We start from the raw sequence: 24,255 nt of genomic DNA, 5'->3' as shown, positions 1-24,255 counted from the left end.
AATGGACACTCAAGTATTTACAACAGTTTATTTTAAAATTTCAACATACAGTTGGGCTAGAGAAACGCCCTATAGTGGAAAACGATCTGTTAACACATATCAGCGTACAACTGAATTCAGCATTCCTTCACATTAGAAAAATAAGCATAAACGTATTACCTACACGAATGTTCACCCACGGAGCAGCAAGAACTTTCAAGAATAGGTCACACTAGATTATTTAAATAATGTACTGATCATCTACATGCAAATTAAATTCATTAGGCATGTGATAAACTTACTTTATAATTTTATACTTTGTAGTGACAGAGCAAACTAGCAATTTAAGAGTAGGGATAATTCTCCTTCCTACTGTTGCATTTATGTGCTAAGACTTCGTCTGCAATTACTTTCATATCCAGTTAGTGGAACAGCTTCATGATATTTACAATGGCAAGTACTTTAACGTTTATCGTTGTACATTACGGTAGCGAAACCAATTCCAACTCATGAGGAATATCACTGCTGGAGACTCATTGTTGACGTAGTGAGGCACATTTCGCATCTAGCGGTTATTCATTTGACTGAGTAGTGCGTAGTATGAATAAGAGGCATTCACCAGCTGAAACAGAAAGGAAATAATATTTCAATATACCAGTAATATTACACACTATAAAACTGCTCTCTGAAACTTAAATGTAATTAAACTGGCAATCAGCTAAACGCACCTTTATGAAGTTATTAATTATAACATACATCCAACTAAAGTTTTTAGAGTAGAATTATTATTTACATAAAGCAACCAGAGCTATGTAATTTCAGTAATTTTTTCACATTTTTATTAACCTGGCTAAGTCTTAGGAATATTTCCCTAATCGCCGAATCTACATATTGGTCCTGAGACACCTACGCCTGCACTGTTGTCTCACCACTGGGGAAGTCATCACAGACAAATCTGACAAGTTTGTGAGGCAGTGTCTGACATCAGTGCTTGTGTCTATTGTCTCTTTATAAGTGCTACACAATCTCATCTACAGCAGCTACGTATTCCCATTCAATTTGAAAACAAATATGCTTGCTTACTGTAAGTATATAGAATAATACTGAATTGGAAATAACACAAACGTAAATCTTTAAGATATTTTATAGGCGATACTAGATCGACATTTAATTTCTTCTTAGTGCTTACATACTAGTACATACGTTTACTTTTATGATATTTGTCCATGCTGAGTGACTACATGCACTTGTAATAACAGTGAACATCAGAGCACGGCAGGCAACATAAGTGATTAGGAAATAATTGATGCAGATCACAGAAATGACGGCAACATCTCTCACGTAAGTGCTGTGAGGCTACTAAATGGAAAACCGAAAAAACTTGAAATTGTGCGTCTTATTTTTAATCTTAGTATACATATGAGGCAGGTTGTACAATGATGTAGTCTAGAAAAATTTTGGAAACATTTATTATTACACACAAACCGATAAACGTGAGTCAAAGTGCCAGTTTTGTAAAAATTCTATGTAAAATTTTAATTTGTAAATATGTAGGCACAGAATTCTCTGCCAAAGGTAATAGAGACAGCCTTCTGTGAAACAGGCTAAAGTTATGTTTAGAGTCCGATCACGCCTGGTTTCCATGTCAGAGATGTGGAATTTTTTATAGAATAAAACTGAAATTAGTTTACAACGGGAAATCGACTGTAAAGGTTAGACAGTGTGAATCTGCTGAGAACACTCTGAAGCGAAATGAAAGATCACATAAGTGATTGACGTACAGAAGTTTACGTTGATAGTAGCGCACCAATATGGACGAGAGCGTGTACGTTAGGTTGACGCAGTTTGACATGCATGGTGAGGATATGTGACTTGCTAGGTATTTATTACAAAGAACCAATATGTATCTTTCAAAATCTGCGTTTTCGTATCCGATAAGATCTTCATGTGGTCAAATAGTTGAGGTCAGCTTAGCAAATGCCCTTGAAGTATGCCTTCGTTAGTGAGTTAAATAATAATTACACAAATAATCAGATATCCTACCTGGTATTTTTACTCCTTCTAGACCGAGTCTTCCAATACTGCAGATAATTTGGTATGTGGATTTCTAAGCGGCTGGAATGTCAAGAATGGTTTTTAGAGTAATTTAAAGTAACGATAATCTCGTCGGCACATCGTTGTGTTCCGAGACTTGCACATCGTAGAGCATCTTCAAAGATATCACATTCCATCAGCTGCATATCAACGCAAGAAAGGACAACGAAACATTAACAATGCTTTCCTACTGAATGTTGACGACAGTTGACACAGGGGAAAGGGGGGAGGGGGAGGGATATAATATCAATTGAGCCAAAAACAAATTAAAAATATTAACAAACTCCCGGTTCCGACCAAGGTTATGTACTAGTTTATATAGTCTGCGTAGCACTACACATGTAAAACAGGATTAGGACTTATATCTTTCATTTAGCCAAGGGTGCAGATCAAGCCGGCCGGTGTGGCCGTGCGGTTCTAGGCGCTTCAGTCTGGAACCGCGTGGCCGCTACGGTCGCAGGTTCGAATCCTGCCTCTGGCATGGATGTGTGTGGTGTCCTTAAGTTAGTTAGGTTTAAGTAGTTCTAATTTCTATGGGACTGATGACCACAGATGTTAAGTCCCATAGTGCTCAGAGCCATTTGAACCATTTTTTTTGTGCAGATTAATTTCCTCTTTCTGATAAACACTGTCTTACTGATATCTATAATATGTCCTCTCTACGCGACACTTGTCGAGACTAAAGTCGATGTCTTGCCAAGAAATCCCACTAACTGTGTCACTGAACAACACCGGAGTTTCTATCATTGTTTCATTAGCATACTATATAGGCCACACCACATTACATCTGTAGTTTGTATGAAGATTAGAACAAATTTATGTGAGTAAATAGTGGGCTAGTAGAACTGGTAACACATCATAATTACACTTCATGTTAACGGAAAACAGATACAATCCTTTTAAATTACTAATGACAAGAAAAACAGTAGAAGTAGACGAAATTGTTATGAAGTGAATCTGTAACTCTAATTATGGACATACTACAATGTCAAAAAGGTGAAGTTTGAACAATACTTAGTTATGACACTATCGTCTGACAGACTTTCTTCTCGTAAACATACACTAAGCTATATGCGCAGGTCATGGCCTCTGAAACAGGTTTCTGAAATTGTCTCATTTCCGCTGAAATTTCGATTCTGTTTTCGGATCGAATATTTACTATCTCAAACTCATATACTTATCGTTCTATGTCTTGACTGAAAGTTACATTGTTTTCGTGGAAATAGTTGGATATGATTGGAATTTCCAATGTGAGTATTCACTTTTTACCAAAAACTTTGGCAATGAAATGTCTGACCAATAATCAATTTGTATTCACGGTGTTTAGAGCAGCTTTTTGCTTATTCATTCTCGGCGATTGGATCAGTATACCTTCACGCATAACTTTTGTCAGAGACGTGCTGTCCCAATTTTTCGTCTGTGACGCACACATACTGAACTCTCCAAAACTGCCTTAGGGTACTTGTTTTTGCTATCTTAACGAATCCAGTATCACATTATCATTATTGGCAGTCAGTGAGTGACTAGCTCAGTGACTAATCTTGAGAGCAGCTGGAAGATTCTCATTGGAAATATCATCGGAAGGAAAAGTACTATTTGTACACATGAAATATAGTGGAACCATGTGTAACATTGCGAATCGTAATGTTGGTATAGCCTAACGCTTCCTTGGCGTACATCCAAAGGTTCTTCAATAACTTATGATTTGATCTCGGTAAATACGTCTTGCTAACACATATTTTCTTGGAAATTTTCAGATTCCTAAGCTCATATTTTTACATTGGATGACAGCGTGAAATTTTTTAGGACGCTTTCCAAAAATCAAGGAAACGACTCTTTAGTGCCATCAGAATGTCATGGACGAACAGAGTGATCTGAGTTTATTTTGTCTTCACACAGGTCAAGATGTTTAAATAAGAAATTTCTTCCACTATTCTACGAGGGTCACTCCAAAAGAAATGCAAACTATTTTTGTAAAACAACAGTTTTCATTCAGCATGTGTGAAAGTTATACAATGTGTGGATACATCCTTCCCGCTTGTTTTCAAACTTAGTTCAACCTGTTGCCGTGAGTAGCGCCATCACAGCATGTCTTCAAGATGGCTGCTACACTTGAAGTTCATCATAAGCAACGTACTGTCATAGAATTCCTGTGCTGTGAAAACGAGACAGTGGGAAACATCCACTAGAGGTTGAAAAAGGTGTATGGAGATGCTGCTGTCGATCGCAGTACAGAAAGTCGGTGGGCAAGCAGCTTGTGTGATGAAAGCGGGCATGGCAAATTCGAGGACTGTCCTCTCAGTGGCAGGCCTAGTACTGCACACACTCCAGACAATGTTCAGAGAGTGTACCAAATGGTGATTGCTGACGGACGCATCACAGTGAACGAATTGTCACGATACGCTGGGATAGCGGAAGGAAGTGTTTGCAGAATACTGAAAGTGTTGGCGTTAAAAAGGTTTGTGCCAGGTGGGTTCCCAGGATGTTGACCGTGGCTCACAAAGAAACAAGAAAAACGGTATGCAGCGAACTTTTGGAACAGCACGAGAATGGTGGAGATGAATTTCTTGGAAGAATTGTGACAGGTGATGAAACATGGATTCATCATTTTTTACCAGAGACGAAGAGGCAATCAAAGGAATGGCATCATGCAAATTCACCCAAGCAAAAAAAAAAATTCAAAACCACACCTTTTGCTGGAGAAGTTATGGCTACAGTGTTTCCGATTCCGAAGGACTCTTGCTTGTGGACATCATGCCAAGTGGAACACCCATAAATTCTGATGCGTATGCGACGACACTGAAGAAACTTCAAGCGCGACTGAGTAGTGTTCTACCATATCGACAAAAGGAGCATCTTTTGCTGTTGCACGACAATACATGGCCATATGTCAGTCAAAAAACTATGGAAGCGATCACAAAACTCAGATGAACAACACTGAAACACCCGCCTTACAGTCCTGACCTGGCTCCATGTGACTGTCTTCTCTTTGGGAAACTGCAAGATTCTCTTTGTGGAACAATGTTTGAAGATGATGACTCTCTTGTGTACGCTGCCAAACAGTGGCTCCAACAGTTTGGTCCAGAATTTTACCGTGCAGGTATACAGGCGCTGGTTCCAAGATGGCGTAAGGCAGTTGAGAGGGATGGAGTTATGTGGAGAAATGAAAATATTGTTCCTAAAGGTTGTATCTTCACACTGTAAAACTTTCAAACATGTAGAATAAAAGATAGATTTAAAAAAAAACTGTACATTTCCTTTGGAGTGACCCTCGTACAAGATATTGACGTCAGTGATATACACTTTGCACCTACCTGAATTCTGTTTTTCCGTCATCCCTTTGCCATCCTTCGTTTTGTTGCCATTATGATCTATGACTGGCTGGACTCATGATTCCGATACACTCACAAATTTACAGATGGGTATAGGGCATGTTCCTTTCAGCTCCATTAAGAGTTTCTCACATTGCTCTACTTACTCGATTTTGCGTTTTTTCAGCTTTTCTTCATTAAGTAGTTTTGGCTTCTTTTGATCTGTAATGAAGGTCACTTTTCTTACACAGCAGTTGTCTACCACGGTTGCTGAACCACGGAGGATGTTACTCAGCTTTGTTCAAGATAACTGCCCATTGACGTTGCACATTGTTAGTCGTTGGGTTGACGTTTTCTGATCGCTTCGCTAGCGCAGTTAGCCAACGCACGCTTATGCAAAGGCACTTGACTCGGAGACGGAAAAAGTTCTAGCTGACAAGGGGAGGAGACGTGGCGGAGTTGAGTTCCTGATCAACAGACTTCCCACCAATGTCCTGGATTAAATATCAAACCTCTCAGCAATGTATCCTGTCTGTAACACTGTTGATAGTGATCAGTCAGTCGAATCGGACAGTAAGAAAGCAGTCCCTTTGTTGGTATTCGAGAGGATTCGGCAGCGTGGCATTCTTTATAGCATAGGCTGAGAATTACGAATTTCGAAAAAGAATTTTAATAAAATTTGAAATAGGAACACTGCAAAAATAATTTAGTTACATTTTTCTAATAAAATTTAAAGTAATAGAGGAATTGTTACACATAAAACATAAAAATATTAAACAGTAGAAATAGTAAAAATATAACACATAGTAACTCGCCCTTAAATAATATTTACAAATTAGTTCTATCGCCGATAACACGAGAGACGAAATCCAGCAGTTTGGCTGACGATTTCACAGTTCCCTTCTCTGTAGCCAAAATCGCGAAGTTCGAGAGGCTGTCATATGTCATAGTGTTGCGAAGCTACGCTTTAAAGCGTTTTAATGTACTCATGCTTCTTTCGCAACACGCAGTGGCTTCTTGAATAGCAACAACCAACGACTGTAATTTCACACATTCATAGAACTTTTTAAATCTATTGTTTATAATGGATTTTAGGAGCTCCTCAGGCTTTAGAAGTTTATCCATACTGCTGTAAGTATATGCAAGTCCTTCCAGTTTCTCACCGTCAAAGAAACGATGTATTTAAAGTAGTTAGTCTAGTTCACGTATGGGGAAATTGTTTGGCCGACTAAAACCAGATGAATTTGTCTGAATTAAAAGTTCTGTAAAATCTGTTTCATGAAAGTCCCGGAATCTAGTTTTCATGCTTACTACTACTGTATCAATTATTAAGAATGCTATCCTTTCAATTTGTGCATACTTGCCTTTGTTTCGTTATAATTAATATCAGATACTCCTAGTGAATTTACAGGGCTTTATCTTCCACTATGCGTTTCAGAATAATTTCCTCACACCTTACTCTTTCAACAGCCTTAATACAGTTTTCAATTTCGAACTTACAGCATCTAATTACCACAGTTTTACTTGGAAGTCGTCAACCAAGATACTTGTATGTTGGAAAATCGAACTGCGCAGCTGCAATAGAATAAGATTTTGGTCATCCAGTATGCTATTTCGCCCAATTACTTGATGTAAGGAATAACATCCCAACTTTCACTGTTTATCACATCATTAAATGCGGTTCTCGTATCTGTATATGAATAATGGTTTGTACAACGCATGAATGAAACTTCCACGTTGTTTCACGTGGGCTTTGTATTTTGAATCCCATTTCCCTCAAAAGTTCATTTCTTTTACTGGAACAGCAAAATACAATTAATAAATAAATGCGTGAAATCCTGGTAGATATGCCACAAAAATTTTTACATGCGTCATTTTTTTACATGTGTAGACGAGATTCAGCAGATGTGCGTAGCAGTGAATAAACAGAACATGAGGATATACACGTTTTGCAGTAGAATGGACATCACGATTTTTCCTGCCATTGCACTGCAGCCATCGTACGTTTGCGATACTAATTTGTTTTTATCAATATTTAACTGACGCCATCCTCAGTTCTTACTGGCGGCTGGCGGAGTTGTTGAAAGACTTCTGGTCTCGCTCGCGGAGTGGAAGCATAGGTCGTAGTTGGCAGCATCAGTCCCAGTGTTTTTTTTCTTTTTTTTTTTTTTGTTTTAGGATGAGCGATAGTCTCAGGTACTCTCATGGACACTCGTCAGTTGATACGCATATAGGGAAATCGGACAGCGCTCTGTGTAACGAGAGTTCGACTGTAAAAAAATTGTCAGTAAACTATCGAAGAATTTGTTACAAGATTCCTGAATTTCCTGCCCTCCAGGGAAGCTCTCAACCTCATTTTATTCTTGAGATTCAGAACTGGCTATAGCCCGAAATAAAAAGCTCTGAGATATTTGTAATGTTTATCGGAAATACAGGTTAGGCGCCGTACGAGGAGGGATTAGCAACTGAAGTGGGCGAAGTTTAAACAGATTGTAAATCGTGCTCTGGACAAGTATGTATCTGGTGAGTGGATTAAGGAGGAAAGACCCGCCGTGGTTTAATAAAGATATTCGGAAAATTCTGAGAAAGCCAAGGCTGTTGCAGTCTTGTTTCAAAAGAGAGACGCGCAAATGACAACGGGAGAAGATTAGTAGAGATTCGTGCGCCTGTGGAAAGATCTACGAGCGAAGCATACGACAGCCGTCACCGTCGTACCTTGGCTAAATGTCTGGCGAAGAAACCGAAAAAATTCTGGTCTTATGTAAAACCTCTAATCGGGTCTACGGCTTTCATCCAGTCACTCGGTGACCAGTCTGGTTTGGCGGTAGAAGATAAAAAACGGAATTCCGGCATTTTAAATTCTACGTCTCAGAAATCGTTCACGCAAGAGTATCGTAAAAACGTACCGTCGTTTGACCGTCGCACAGATTCCCATGTGGATGACATAGTTATCAGCATCCCTGGAGTAGGGACACAACTGAAAGAGTTGAAAATAAGTAAGTCCTAGGTCTGGATAGAATCACAGTTCGGGTCTACAAAGAGTACTCTACGTCATCGGCCCCTCTTCGTCAGCCCTTTATCACGAATCTCTCGATCAGTGCAATGAGCCAGGCGACTGAAAAAAGGTGCAGCTGGAACCTATACGTAAGGGGGCTAAAAGAACGGATCCGCAGAATTACAGATCATTTACCTTAACGTCGGACTGCTGCAGAATTCTAGAGCATACTCTGAATTCGAATATAATAAATTTCCTAGAGACCGAGAAGGTCATGCTGACGAATCAGCATGGCTTTACAAAGCATAGCTCGCGCGTAATCCAGCTTGATTTTTCTTACATGATATACTGCAAACTACAGATGAAAAGCAACGGGCAGATTCCATATTTCTAGATTTTCGAAAATATTCGACTCTGTACCCCATTGAAGACTGTCAATAATGGTAAGTACATATGGAATGGGCTCCGAGATATGTGACTGGCTCGAAGACTTCTTAAGTAGTAGAACCCAGTATGTTGTCCTCGACGGCGAATGTTCATCGCAGACAAGGGTAACATAAGAAGTGTCCCAGGCTAGTGTGATAGGACCGTTGCCATTTCTTGTATACATAAATGATGTGGCAGACAAAGTAGACAGCAATCTGTAGCTGTTCGCTCATGATGCTGCAGAGTACAGGAAGGTGTGGAAGATAAGTGACTGTAGGTTGATACTAAATGACCTAGACAAAATTTCTATTTGTTGTGATGAATGGCAGCTGGCTCTTAATGTAGAAAACATAATATAATGAGGCCGGCCGCTGTAGCCGAGCGGTTCTAGTCGCTTCAGTTCAGAATCACGCGACTGCTTTGGTCGCTTGTTCGAATCTTGCCTCGGGCATGGATGTGCGTGATGTCCTTACGTTACTTAAGTTTAAGTAGCTCTAAGTTCTGGGGGACTGATGACCTCAGAAGCTAAGTCCCATAGTGTTCAGAGCCATTTGAACCATTTTGACCTCTACAAAAACAACATATTGTGGACACCGCTGCTTTATACGAAATGTCACCCTAAATAGCTAATACATATTCAAGGATACTACTAGGGATATTACGAACGTACCGAAAGAAAAGCTTCTCTATCGATGGGATAGAGATGCCCAGCGGTGAGGACCAATGGTTTCTGGGCGCGACTGATGAGGATCCTTAGGACGCGTTTGAAACGTCCACTCGCCTCCACCCACGAACAGCTGTAAGCTGCCATCATTACAGCTTCTGCCTATAGACACGAATACAGATACATGTAGCTATTAGCGTGAACTTATATTCTTAATGGTGCAGGCAACAACAGAAATTGATTGTGTATGCAACAACGAAATTTCGACTGCTTGTAGTGCAAAGCTTCCACCATTTAATGCATATAATAAGGTTCACTGTTCGTGTCCAATGCCATGAAATCTCATTGTAAAAGAGATAAGCCAATTTCAGTCAGACAAGACATTTGTGAGAAATATATTACATGCATTACGAAAAGCAAGAATAAGAAAACGCCATGCAGAAATAAATTTGCCTCATCAGTCTTGTTTGTACTTCCCACTCACCTGCATGGTTACGTTGTTTGCTGCCCAACAATAGAGATAAACTTGCCCGCAAGGAATGGGGAGGAAAGACGCACATTTCAGCACTGCGCTGAAGTCCTCACTCTGCAAAAACACACCGACGAGATTTCTGAACATGGAAATAATTTCATTACTTCAGATTACAGTCGTCGTAAGATAGACCGACTAAAAGGCGGATTCAATATTAAACCGTTACTTACTGGAGAATACATGAAGGAACACGTCGAAAGGGAAAAAGTTTGTGAATCCTGGAGGGGAAATATGTTAGGCATGGCAAAGCTATTCACTATATATACGTCCACATCTCACAAATGCGTTCTGACTTTTAAAATGGCACAGTTAATCGTAAATTTTACGAAGAAGTAGATTATGTCAGTTATCAGATACATAAAAAATTGCTTATATCACAAAATTTTTTGTGGCACAAGATGACAGTAACTGTACGTAATGCAGGTGTGGGTCAATTTCGCTGATTGATACTATTAATGCTATCGAAACGTGCCTTTCAACAAAAGTTGAGTTATACTGCAGTTTCCACGCCGCCACTTGCTTCTTTTACAAAATAATTTTATGTTTAGTACTCGACTATTTTTGGAGACAAAGTTCCTGAAAACATTACCTTAACGGTAATACCAAGCGATATGTATTACGATTATTTACCACCCCTTCATTTCATTATTCATTCTAGTACAGGGTGGCCCAGAGGAACAGGAAATTTGAAGTTTTCATTACAGAATTATCACGAACTGTCTCTTTACTTCTTAAAGATGACATCGGTCAGATGTACACCCTTCAGGCGTTTACATTGTAATAGCCCGTTACGGAAACTCCGCGCCGGCCAGTGTGGCCGAGTGGTTCTAGGCGCTTCAGTTTGGAATCACGCGACCGCTACGGCCGCAGGTTCGAATCCTGCCTTGGGCATGGATGTGTGTGATGTCCTTAGGTTAGTTAGGTTTAGGTAGTTCTAAGTTCTAGGGGACTGATGACCTAAGATGTTAAGTCCCATAGTGCTCAGAGCCATTTGAACCATTCGAAACTCCGCAATGTTCGGTGTAGGTTTGGCTGTGAATTCGTCTTCAGTCTTCTGTTTCAGTTAACGGATAGCTGCAGGTTCTGCAGTGCACATCATTATTAAGATGTCTCCAAAGGATGAAACGACATAAAGTAATACAGTGGGTCACATAGACCAATTCCAAAGGATTGGCGAACGCCTTCCACCGACTGTCGAGCATTATGTGACGTGGCTCCATCGTACCGAAATTAAATATTTTCGATGTTTGGATCACGCAGTAGGGGTTTTTAGAAGCTATCCTAGCATATCAACATACCGAGAAGATGTTACTGTTGTTGAAATGTCATTTTCACGTTCGAAAAGTACGGACCAGTGATACCATGAAATAATACAGAATACCATAGTGTAAGCTTAGCGCTATGTAATGGACGCTCCTGAAAATCACAAGAACATCCTGTGCCCAATAACGGAAGTGTGCTTGTTAGCGTATCGTTAAGGTGGAAGTGAGCTTCGTTTGATAGTCATATGTTGTTAATGAAATTGCCTTCGACAATGGATTTAGGTAACGCTCGTTAGCTAAATTCCCTATGCAAAACAAGGCTCGGGATTTATTTTCTGCGTTATGTAACTTATAGCGTCGAAATATTAATGCGTGAAATATTCTCTGTGCACTTCGTCGTCCCACCTCTAGCTCAGATGAATGTTGTTGAAAGGAGCGCCGACTCCTACAACTGAGATATCTGTGCGGTAACACCGTTCGGAGACCAGCTAGTAGCATTTTTTTTGGAGGGTTAACCTGTATCTTCTAAATTACGCACCAGTAATCGCGCGAGCAGATGGGATACGTCCAAGACGTCCTGCCTGGTAATGTTGTCGAAATACCCTTTGCGCAGCACTCTACTATCACCCCGCTTATGAAACGTTTTTATAGCGATAGCGCCCTATGCACCACACCTGTGTTGCGTGATTACTAAATGGCAAGTTGTTTATAATATGTTATGTTAACCGGGGACCTAGAAACGACGGAGAAGCTCCGTCCCCGCCGCAGCCGCAGTGGTCCACAACCCCACGACGACTACCGCAGCCCACTTCACCCCCCCCCCCCTCCCGCCGCCGCAAACCGGAGCCAAGGTTATTGCGCGGTTCGGCCCCCGGTGGACCCCCCAGGGAACGTCTCACACCAGACGAGTGTGTAACCCCTATGTTTGCGTGGTAGAGTAATGGTGGTGTACGCGTACGTGGAGAACTTGTTTGCACAGAAATCGCCGACATAGTGTAGGTGAGGCGGAATAAGGGGAACCAGTCCGCATTATCCGAGGCAGATGGAAAACCGCCTAAAAACCATCCACAGACTGGCCGGCTCACCGGACCTCGACACGAATCCGCCGGGCGGATTCGTGCCGGGGACCGGCGCTCCTTCCCACCCGGAAAGCCGTGTGTTAGACCGCCAACCGGGCCGACTGTTTATAATACGTACGCATCGGATTCGAACAACTGCAGACATTACAGCGCTGAAAACATTTCAGTTCCGAAATTCCCCCTTTTTCTACGCCTCCCTGTATTAATTATTGTTATTATTTTATTATTATATCTTAAGTACTGCATAAAGGCAGCTTCGTATTCATTAAAATGTTGTAACTGACCAGGAGAAAACGGAATGAAATATGCACGTTGATTCGAAACCGCAACTTCTCGCACTGCTGTACCATCGTTTAGTTTGAAAGCAGGAACAATATTTAGGTCAGTACGCTACAGTCGTCTGTCACAAATAATTTTTGTGAGAGACTAATCAAGAAAACTGTTTTACATGCTTTATCGTTGATTCATATCCAACGACAGACCAGATCTAGAGTGTCTCTCGCTACCAGGTCCGTTGATGTATTCATACACTGTTCTCTCTAACAGACTGATATACTAACAAGCATCATTCTTTCAATTACTATGGTACATGAACTACTTACATATGTTGCCTGAAATAATCCAAAACATATGACAAGAACGGCGAAAGTAAACTGCGTCATAGCGATGGGGCTCATCGTGTCCTGCAAATGGGCCACGAAGCTGAAAGAAAAATAGCGATTTTTATAGTGTTAAGCGAAATGGTACCAGTTATTTATGGATTTAGTGAACACGTTTATGAGAACACAAACAGACAATACATAATATCATTGAAGTTACAACAAGAGAAGTGTCTGCGATATGTACTATGTTGCAGTGCCTGTGTTATTCTGATTACGATCCAAAGTTCCTTCGGGCATGCATGCTTGTCCAAACGAACTTTGCATCGCAGTCAGGTTAACACAAGCACTGCAATATCGCATTTATCTGCCGATACCGAGCACGTGACTTTCGAGTACAACATATGACCTGCACGGCAATAAAACATAATGGGTGTATCAGTATATGTCGTAGACGCATGGTTGACCACATATGAAAGTTTGGGACTGGCCGTGAGTCGTGCACGGATAATGACGTCGGTACGGAAGCTAAGCATGTTTGTTCAGCTGCCCTTTTTACAAATATGTATTCTACACAGGACAGTCATAACCATCTATGCCGGCGACACTGCTATCATGGCTCAAGAGTCCCTACAGTAAAACATAAACTCAAGACTAGAAACAGCACTAGAACAGTCGAGCGTCGTCTGGGAAAGTAACTTGGAGCAAATGCCGACAAGTCCGAGACATTTCTGTTCCCATTCAGACCAAAACAGCTGCACAGTCATAAACATACATGACCACAATCCGCCCCCCAAGAAAGAACTTATCCTTAGTCTAACTGGAGCAGTCTGATTTCGGCGAAACTACATTCAACACATCGTGAAGAGCACTGGAGAAACTAAGACAGCTACGTTCGAAGCGCACAAAATAGGATGGCACCGAGGTCCATGTACATAGCTCCCATTAGACTGGCAATGACATACGCGGTTCCAGACTAGTTATACGCATGTGGAACATACACTCCTGGAAATTGAAATAAGAACACCGTGAATTCATTGTTTATTGACACATTCCTGGGGTCAGATACATCACATGATCACACTGAAAGAACCACAGGCACATAGACACAGGCAACAGAGCATGCACAATGTCGCCACTAGTACAGTGTATATCCACCTTTCGCAGCAATGCAGGCTGCTATTCTCCCATGGAGACGATCGTAGAGATGCTGGATGTAGTCCTGTGGAACGGCTTGCCATGCCATTTCCACCTGGCGCCTCAGTTGGACCACCGTTCGTGCTGGACGTACAGACCGCGTGAGACGACGCTTCATCCAGTCCCAAACATGCTCAATGGGGGACAGATCCGGAGATCTTGCTGCCCAGGGTAGTTGACTTACACCTTCTAGAGCACATTGGGTGGCACGGGATACATGCGGACGTGCATTGTCCTGTTGGAACAGCAAGTTCCCTTGCCGGTCTAGGAATGGTAGAACGATGGGTTCGATGACGGTTTGGATGTACCGTTGCACTATTCAGTGTCCCCTCGACGATCACCAGTGGTGTACGGCCAGTGTAGGAGATCGCTCCCCACACCATGATGCCGGGTGTTGGCCCTGTGTGCCTCGGTCGTATGCAGTCCTGATTGTGGCGCTCACCTGCACGGCGCCAAACACGCATACGACCATCATTGGCACCAAGGCAGAAGCGACTCTCATCGCTGAAGACGACACGTCTCCATTCGTCCGTCCATTCACGCCTGTCGCGACACCACTGGAGGCGGGCTGCACGATGTTGGGGCGTGAGCGGAAGACGGCCTAACGGTGTGCGGGACCGTAGCCCAGCTTCATGGAGACGGTTGCGAATGGTCCTCGCCGATACCCCAGGAGCAACAGTGTCCCTAATTTGCTGGGAAGTGGCGGTGCGGTCCCCTACGGCACTGCGTAGGATCCTACGGTCTTGGCGTGCATCCGCCGACCACTGGCGACAACATCGATGTACTGTGGAGACCTCACGCCCCATGTGTTGAGCAATTCGGCGGTACGTCCACCCGGCCTTCCGCATGCCCACTATACGCCCTCGCTCAAAGTCCGTCAACTGCACATACGGTTCACGTCCACGCTGTCGCGGCATGCTACCAGTGTTAAAGACTGCGATGGAGCTCCGTATGCCACGGCAAACTGGCTGACACTGACGGCGGCGGTGCACAAATGCTGCGCAGCTAGCGCCGTTCGACGGCCAACACCGCGGTTCCTGGTGTGTCCGCTGTGCCGTGCGTGTGATCATTGCTTGTACAGCCCTCTCGCAGTGTCCGGAGCAAGTATGGTGGGTCTGACACACCGGTGTCAATGTGTTCTTTTTTCCATTTCCAGGAGTGTATGTGCATCATTTGCTCATCAAACAGAACGAAGTTCTGCCTGTCATAGCAATGTGCCACGCTCATGCAAATTGATATCAGTAACAATATCCGTATTACGATTTTCTCTGAGGCACTCACCTCACCTCACAACTACACAAGAATTGCAGATATTCGAAAAACCCCTTTATTCCGAATCTTGGAAACTACGATCACAGCTATAACGAAGACACAAGCGACCAGAAACATCATTTCCTATAGAAAGCTAACTATCAATGGAAGGTTAAAACGCTCACAGTAGTAATGTCGCTGAGCTCCTGTGAACCAGTCGTATGATGTCGTCTAGCACCTGGCTGCAATAGGGAAACCTACAAAACACCAAGATCAAACAACCATGAGATCCAGTTACACTGAGGGGACGATTTTCAAATCAAATTGATTTTTCGTACAGCGACTTTGGAACGTTACAGGAGCTACTACATTTCGGTAGCCTCCAGAAAGATCGTCGTAACATAGCAACAGTTGAAATTATCCAGATATTCCTACTAACAAATCCTTGCATTCATGTATGAACTGTCGTACGTGACAGTTATAGTCGATCTGTTGCACAACCTTCTGCCCAGACCGTCAAAAAGTTTATTTTCTCCACGACAATGACTTAAAATGGCTTTATTCCCTCTCCACAAAAACTGATAGTTTTCTAAATGGGACGAAATTAATCAGTGTACGCATTCAGATACATGGACAACATCCCAGATTACATTTACGACGGGAACAGCATCCGAGCACTATCAACAACTAATACTGGTACATCCAAAAATTAACATACCGAACCTGTGATGTTATGGGTTAAAGGCCAGGGAGAGAAGAAGGACGATAAACTAAAGACCGCAAACGATACAGCAACGACAATACACATTCAGACAGTCCAAGATACATTACCAGACAATACGACATTGCTGAGACCTAATATTTTGTAGTCATGTTTCACAGCCGGAAGTTGCTTAGAACTTCGTAACAGTGGACTTGAAGCATATCTTCAGAGTGTCATGGGAATAGGCATGAATGAACCAAGAAAATATGTCGTCTTAGTGGTAAATCATTAACTCAGAATCACACTTTTTAGGTTGAAAGGGAAAGGGTACTCGGTGCAGTTACTATAGTTGACAATCAACATAAACAGGTGTAACGAATTGGGAATAAGTAGACTCTTAGTCGCCCCGACGATCAATCACGGAAACCATTCACCACTTTTAAAAATTTTGGAGTGCACGCTTTAAGCGGTATCATGTGTAATGACCGCATAAAAGTAGCTGCATGGAGGACAGATGACAGACTGAAATGCATTGAGAACGTCTTAAGGAAAGGCAGTTCCACTCCGACAGATATACCTTACAAAACTTACATTTCACTGTTTCTTGAGTATGCATCGTCAGTTTGAGACCCTCGACTGGTAGGATTGGCCTATAAGAAAGATAATAGCCAAAGAGGGGTTGCGTAATTCGTCACAGATTCAGTAAGAAAGCTTGGCATCAGTGGTAGATGTTACGCTACAGGAGTTGTACAATAGAGAGATGTTTACTGTTAAAATTCTGAGAGCGTAGGGTACAATCATAAATTACATGCAAGTCACAAGTGAAACACTACTGTAAAATCAGACGAATTGGAGCTCATACGGAAGTATTAGCTACAGTTGTTCATCCGAATCATTAATCACGAATGAAACACAAAATGCTAAGAGAAAGTGGTACACAAAGTTCCCCGCCACACATCCTGCAACAATTTGTGCAACGAGACGTATCTCTGTCTACTTTCGACGGGGGTAGGTGAGTTTCCCTTTATCCGACATTTATCTTCTCAAATATCTGCTAAGATCCAGTATTTCATGCACGAAGTGAACTATTCAAGTTATTCCGAGTTATACTTGCAGAATTCTGCAGTCGGCAAGTAAACAATCGGTCCACGTAAAAACTAACCCGTCTTCGTGGACGAGTTCTCTAACACACGTTTGTGTGGTGGCTCTCTACTCGGGGATAAGCCGGTTCGAATGCTGACACTGGAGAAATTTAGACTGCCAGTAGCTGGCTGCAAGGGAAGGAGTGGTGGTGGCGCAATATTCCTGACGACCAGAGTTTGCACCAATGTCCTGGTTTAAATACCAAACCTCTCTGCGGTGCCTCATGAAGTGAGGGCATGTGGCACTGTTGATGATGATTCATCCGTCGGATGGAGGACGTTAAGCTTGGTAGCCCTATTGATACTATTCGCGAGAAGTAGGCTGTGTACCGGCACGAAATATCACCCTCTTATAATAATCATCATCATCATCATTATGCAATACAAACATTGTACCAAACTTCACACATACACACACACACACACACACACACAGACACACACACACACACACACACACACACACACACAAACACACACACACACACCACAAAATGTACATGCAGTACAGGGTGGAGTAAATGAAAGATACCCGTAAGAGTTGGCACTGTTGGACTTTAATGTCTGCATATAACCACGCCTAGGAAGAGGAAAAGACCTAAAATTACTTCCAGCAGGTTGGATCAACTGCCCATACATACAGCCGATCCTTGGAACACATTTACATAATCTTCACGCCTGACAGAGTTGTTAACATAGGTGGATCTGATCGTGGCCCTAGCTGGCTACCCATGTCATATGATCTGCCAGTGTGCGATTACTTTCTGCATAGCCTTCAAGAATAGCGGCAGAACATTTAGGGTGAGACTGCAGCAATTCCAGCAGTATGATCGATCCGCCTTCAGTAACTTGCTGACCAGGGGTCAAAAATATCAAGAGATGAATGCTGGTCACTTTCAACGTCAAATTAATGAAATTAGTACAGTATTCATCTCCTGCGCTGTTTCTTTATACCCTGAAACTCAGTTCTCCAGGACACTTTTATTTGCCTCAACCTGTATTACTAATATTGTAATGAAGCATGTTGCAAATAAATAAATATACGGAAACTTTAGGTTAACAGCTTATGACTGCACTATGATGTGTTTTTCCCGAGCCTCAAAGAGAACGCAAAGACTAACAACGAATTTGCATTGGAATGAAATTTATTTTTTTTGAAAAAAAAAGTAGCACGTATGTCTACAGTATGTAGTATTGGTCAAAACTACAAGAAAAATTCCTATAATGATATGTCAGAATACCATTACCTAGTGAGATATGGGCCATTATGACGTACGAGTAGTGTTACGTAAAAGTAGGCACAATAGGTATTACAGCATGTTGTTAGCTCGTATACTGACAGATGTCTCAGCCCTTCTTCTCAGTGAATGACGCACGCTTTCAAACACACCTTATATCATTCGGAATGCACCATATGCACTGGCTTCACACACTCATGTAACATATGAGCGTGGTCGACGGTTTGGACATACACTGATGCCTTTAAATGTCTCCATAGACAAATATTGCACGGATTCAGGTCCGGTGAACGTGAAGACCATGCTACCTGATCCCCTGGACCAATCCACCGCCGATGAAACGCTGTGGTGAGGTAATTTCACATGCTCCGAAGAAAATTGGGTGGCATCACACTGTGCATAAATCACAGTCGTTATATTTCTGCAAGAGTAACTTTCTCCGATAGCACTGGTATTTCAACATGCTAAAATCTGTGATACAAGTCACCTGTTAATCTAGTAAAGGGTATGGTCCTGTCGCCGATAATTGCTGTCCACACATTGATACTTAAGCGATCCTGATGCCTAACCGCCATGTTTGCTCCGGTACTTGTTTATTATAGTAATTTACTACGCCACCCCACGTGAATCCTATCCCATACTATTCATTAAACACGTCAACTAAAACGGTCCACACCTCAACAGGTATAGGTTCCGGAAATTTAATTATAGAAATTTTTCTTCTAATTTTGACCAACACTGTCTCTTGTACGAATATGAGACAGGTTTTTTAAACGCCTAAGTTTAAAACGTGACTATCATTAGTCCTCTCATATATTTTGCGTGTCTTAGCACGAACAATGTTTTTCAGTTTTTATGAGCGTATTCAGAAAAGCACTGAAAACCACCAGAGTTGTTCACTTGTTTTGCTACTTACTATAAGGTTCATCTTGCTTTTACAGCATTGCTAGCGCCTAGTGCCGCATCGAATGTTGGATACCGTAATTCAATGTTCTGTTCAAGAACTGTTTGCAGCATTAAAGCACATATGTGTACTCAGTTATCTAAGATTTCACACCACTTGGTTACCAGTAATCCCGTAAAAAGATTAAAATAAACACTAACCTTCATGGGGGTCCGTAAAAATGTTTTCCAATAATGGACGAGATTGGAAACGTCCTAGTTTTTGTGTTAATTGTTCCGTGAGTTTGAAAACGTTTCGTTCCCCCAAGAACTAAAATGACAAGATATACATGAAACTTATTATACGTCAAAAGATTAATAGTTATCTATTTCTAAGGTTCAGTACTTCGGTTCACCGGCCGGTGTGGCCGAGCGGTTCAGGGCGCTACAGTCCGGAACCGCGCGACTGCTACGGTCGCATGGACGTGTGTGTGATGTCCTTAGGTTAGTTAGGTTTAAGTAGTTCTAAGTTGTAGGGGACTGATGACCTCAGAAGTTAAGTCCCATAGTGCTCAGAACCATTTCAACCATTTTGAGCTTCGGTTCGTTACGGTAAACATTTTTCAAATCCATATCCATAGTAAACCTTTTTATGTTATTAACATGAATGTGGTGCGACATTTTTGATGCAAATACGATTAAATCCTGGATATGCAACAAATTACGAAATAAAGCTAAGAAGATAATTTATTCGTACCTCCACGAGGATTGGTTGAAATTAGATGTCAGAATGACTGAAAAAATCAAACTGGACGTCAACAGAAATATCACATTAATATCCCTCGTAATGGAGGAACAAAGGATAAAAAAAGCTTATTCGAGTTTGATATCATCGATAACACTTTGTATGCGTATAAAATTTCACATTGGTTCACGTTAATATGTCTATTGAATTGCTTTAAAGATTTTCATTTTTTATCGTCAATTGACGTATGTGAAGTGAACGAAATGTGTTTGATACTTCCAATTTTACGTTTGATTTGGTAAAATGTAGCTGAGACCCAATAAATAACTAAAGGAAAGAGGGACTCTTTCCGAAACTATTCTCAACTCGCCCGGTAGAATCGAGTTTTAGCAGCCTACGACTGCGCCGGCGATTAACGTCTCCGTTTGCCACATTATTGTGCAACATACCAACTGGTAAGCAGAATTCGTAGCTCTGTGAGTGCGTATTTTGCTCTGTTGAACCCTTAGATATTGAGAAGTATGCCAATTCTGGAGAGCATATGATTTTTACCGTAAAATCTCACACTTATATCCTCTATTCTAACTCAGCAAACGCATTTTCCTTTTTTCGAATGATGCGTTTGGGACCAAATATAGATGAAGACATCTACAATGTAGCGTGACTTTCTTCTTTCTAGTGTACTAGGGTAGCTCTGAAGTGTAAAACTGAATGAGTCCCCCAGGTAAATCTCGGGACAGTTCATTTGAAGGGACACAGCTGATTTCCTTCCCCATACTTTAAATCATACCAACTTCTTGTCCAGCCCTAATCGCCCCGAAGTATACCGGCCCATACACCACTGTCTGTCTTCTTCATTCGCTTTGAATGTCACACGCAGATTCGCATGAAGAGACTGCTTGGGGGTTAGTTATTTGAATGGGAAGCCGTTTAAAGGAAAGTAAAAAACTGTCTGATGTGTGAAAGCCACAGTAATTTACTCTTTTCTGGTAAACGTTTCATTTGTTACCATGTAAATACTGTGATAACAGCGCTCAACACCCACATTTTCTGTCTTTCATCCTGCACAAAAGTCAGGGGAGATAACATAGTATTTCCATGTTTGTTTCCGTAGAAAATAGACAATTGAAGTCCAGTCGTGAGTACCCGTTCAAATCAGTAATCTATTCGACCCCGGCTATTTGTTTTGAAATCTCTCGGCTATAGAAACATTCTGGGTAAGCTACGTGCAAAATTTTTGTGAGCTGTAAAAATACTGAAGTGTCGTACGTAGAATGTCATTTTGCTTCTGACTGGTGCACGCCATTAGATTTGACCCCACTTCAGCGTCTTGTGTGTTAATTCGCTGCTTATTCCGTTCAGCAGTTTTTTTCATTTCGTCTCTTTGCACTACAAAAAAACCCTGAAGTAGTCATGAGGAATCGAAACCGGGACCTCTACGCTAGAATTCAGTAATGCTAGCTACTAGACCATTGATGTATGATGCTTTTAACACTGAAGCATCTGTTAATAAAATTAGTACATCATTCATGATACGTCCTATATGGGGCATTCGAATGAAAACAAGGAAATGAAAAAAAGTAAGTACACTGTCTATTTTTCGAAAAGTAATCGGCGTAACTGTTAATTCATTTATCCCATTGTGAGGCAAGACTGTCAATGCCGTCATGGATAAATGTTTGCATTCTCCTACCAGACCATGATTGTACCCAGGCGTGACCTTCTTGTCCGATGCAAACCGACGGCCATGGATGTCTTTCTTCAGGGGCTCCATAATTTATTAATAGCATGAGGAGTCATTAGGTCTATTTGGAGGGTGTTTAAGAGTTCGCCAGCTGAACTTGATTAGGGTGCCATTAAGCCGAAACGCCCAGAAATGTTGACAGACAGCATCATTTTGTTACAGGGTAATGCTCGACTACATGTTTCCAAGGTTGTTTCGATTACTCTGCGGAAGTTTTGTCACAACGCAGTCATGGTTCTTTAGACAACCGCAAACATTTTTCCAGGAAGGCACTGACCGTCTTGTTTCCCATTGCGATAGATGTACTAACAGTTATGGTCATTATTTTTGAAATAATAAACAGTTTACAAACGTTAATTCCATCTGTCTCATTTTCATTTTACTGCACCTTATACTTGCAACATGTCAGCATACCACGCCTTTTGGAAATGAAATATCTTTATCTGTATCACCGGATTCGGATCATAGAGTTTCGTCACAAGTGGTGTGTGTGTGTGTGTGTGTGTGTGTGTGTGCGCGTGTGTGTGTGTGTGTGTGTGTGTGTGTGTGTGTGTGTGTGTGTGTTTGCGTGTGTGTGTGAGTGTGTGTGTACACACGCTAATGTTGTACATCTTTGTCCAGACTCAAAATAAATAATCATAGCCGGCCGCTGTGACCGAGCGTTTCTAATCGTTTCAGTCCGTGTGATGATGATGATGATGATGTTTGGTTTGTGGGGCGCTCAACTGCGTGGTTATCAGCGCCCGTACAATTTCCCAACCTTTGCTCAGTCCAATTTCGCCACTTTCCTGGATGATGATGAAATGATGAGGACAACACAAACACCCAGTCATCTCGAGGCAGCTGAAAATCCCTGACCCCGCCGGGAATCGAACCCGGGACCCCGTGCTCGGGGAGCGAGAACGCTACCGCGAGACCACGAGCGGCGGACATTTCAGTCCGTAACCGCGCTGTTGCTACGGTCTCGGGTTCGAATCCTGCCTTGGGCATGGATGTGTGTGATGTCGTTAGGTTTAAGTAGTTATAAGTCTAGGGGACTGATGACCTCAGATGTTAAGCCCCATAGTGCTTAGAGCCATTTGAACCATTTTAAATAATCATATACACATGTAAACGCTCAGTTTATAGGTGACTGGATGCTACAGTGAATAATGTCTCGTTTATTATCATCAAAATCTATGCACTTGGTGTGGAAATGGGGGGGGGGGGCAGGGGGGGTGGGAGATACGGTAATGTTCTAGCCGAAACGAAACATACATAAGTTATGCTCATCCTACATCCCAACAATGATAAAAATGTAGCTCGCAGTACTCTTGATAGCGTCAACTAGAGTAATATACATGTTTCCATGATGCAAAGTACTACGCGCTGCCATTACGTACCTGAGAACTTTTTGGTGACTCTCGATGCAGAGGCAGATATCTCTGTACATTGTATCTGCGTGTTTCGCCGTTGAACTCTGTTTGTAGCCCTCGGCTTTCTCCTTCATCGGCGTGCTGGCTTCGACTCTGATCCCCATAATACGTTCTGCGACGATCTCTAACTGCGCGGCCAACAGAATCATGACCGATGCGAAGAGACAGTCCATGCCGAAGCTGATCTGGGTCATCCACAAACCAGCAGCGCACTGGGCGAAGTACGAGAGTTCGTAGTTTCCAGTGTTGTTGTCCCACACGTGTTGAGCGAAGGGCAAGCGCCGCTCTTCGGTATGAGCAACCAGCGGCATGGGGAACCATATGAAGCACTGCGAGAACATGAAGAGCAACATGCCCAGCGTGAGGCGAAAAGCGCGCCTCTCCGAGCCGCGCAGGATGTTCCAGAGGACAGATTCCTGGCAGCAGAACTCGCTCTGTAGCGACATCAACGCGTCCACCCGTCGCACCAGAGAGTAGTACAGGCGCCTGTCCCACAGGAAGAAGCCCATTTTAACGAGACCGTTGCAGTTGGTGGAAATGGCCATGAGCACCAGCGTCGTTTGCTCCATATCTCCCCACGTGAAGTACGCAGCCAGTGCACCTTCCACTACGTTCCAGACGCCCAGAGAGAAGCCGTAGGCAGTGTAAATGTGGAACATCCGCGATTCATAAAGGGGCCACAGACCGAAGAACCACAGGTGGCGGATGTTAAATCTGAGAACGGACTCACCGCTCTCGGTCCAAGCTACTGTTCTTTCCATGTTCTCTGGCCTTATTTGTTGCATGTCTGCCTTCATAGTAACACGAATCACCCAACGCTCGATGCCTATCGGCCCGTTACACACTGAGAATAGCAAACACTGAGTTCGAAATCCACCAGGTTACAATAAGTTAATGTATACAGACAAGAACTCCTAGACGATTAAGCAGCCCAGTCACCCCGTAGCGATACTTACGCTGAAAGCAGCCTTTTATATGTACCTACAGCGGCACAAAT

The 24,255-nt window shown here is 42.4% G+C and overlaps 1 protein-coding gene across 1 annotated transcript; it reads right to left on the bottom strand.

The window, feature by feature from the left end:
- Positions 1-465: 465 nt before the first annotated feature.
- Positions 466-24,043, bottom strand: LOC126101335 (odorant receptor Or2-like). The gene is made up of 5 exons (XM_049912006.1): positions 23,226-24,043; positions 12,945-13,044; positions 9,954-10,055; positions 9,476-9,631; positions 466-601 (listed from the first exon to the last, which is right to left on the bottom strand). Exons 1-5 carry the CDS (start codon positions 24,041-24,043, stop codon positions 545-547), a joined length of 1,233 nt encoding a protein of 410 aa, XP_049767963.1. The 3' UTR covers positions 466-544.
- Positions 24,044-24,255: the final 212 nt, after the last annotated feature.

This window comes from Schistocerca cancellata, chromosome 9 (genome assembly GCF_023864275.1).
Source record: "Schistocerca cancellata isolate TAMUIC-IGC-003103 chromosome 9, iqSchCanc2.1, whole genome shotgun sequence".
NCBI lineage: Eukaryota > Metazoa > Arthropoda > Insecta > Orthoptera > Acrididae > Schistocerca > Schistocerca cancellata.
This window is presented reverse-complemented; position numbering and strand designations above follow the sequence as displayed.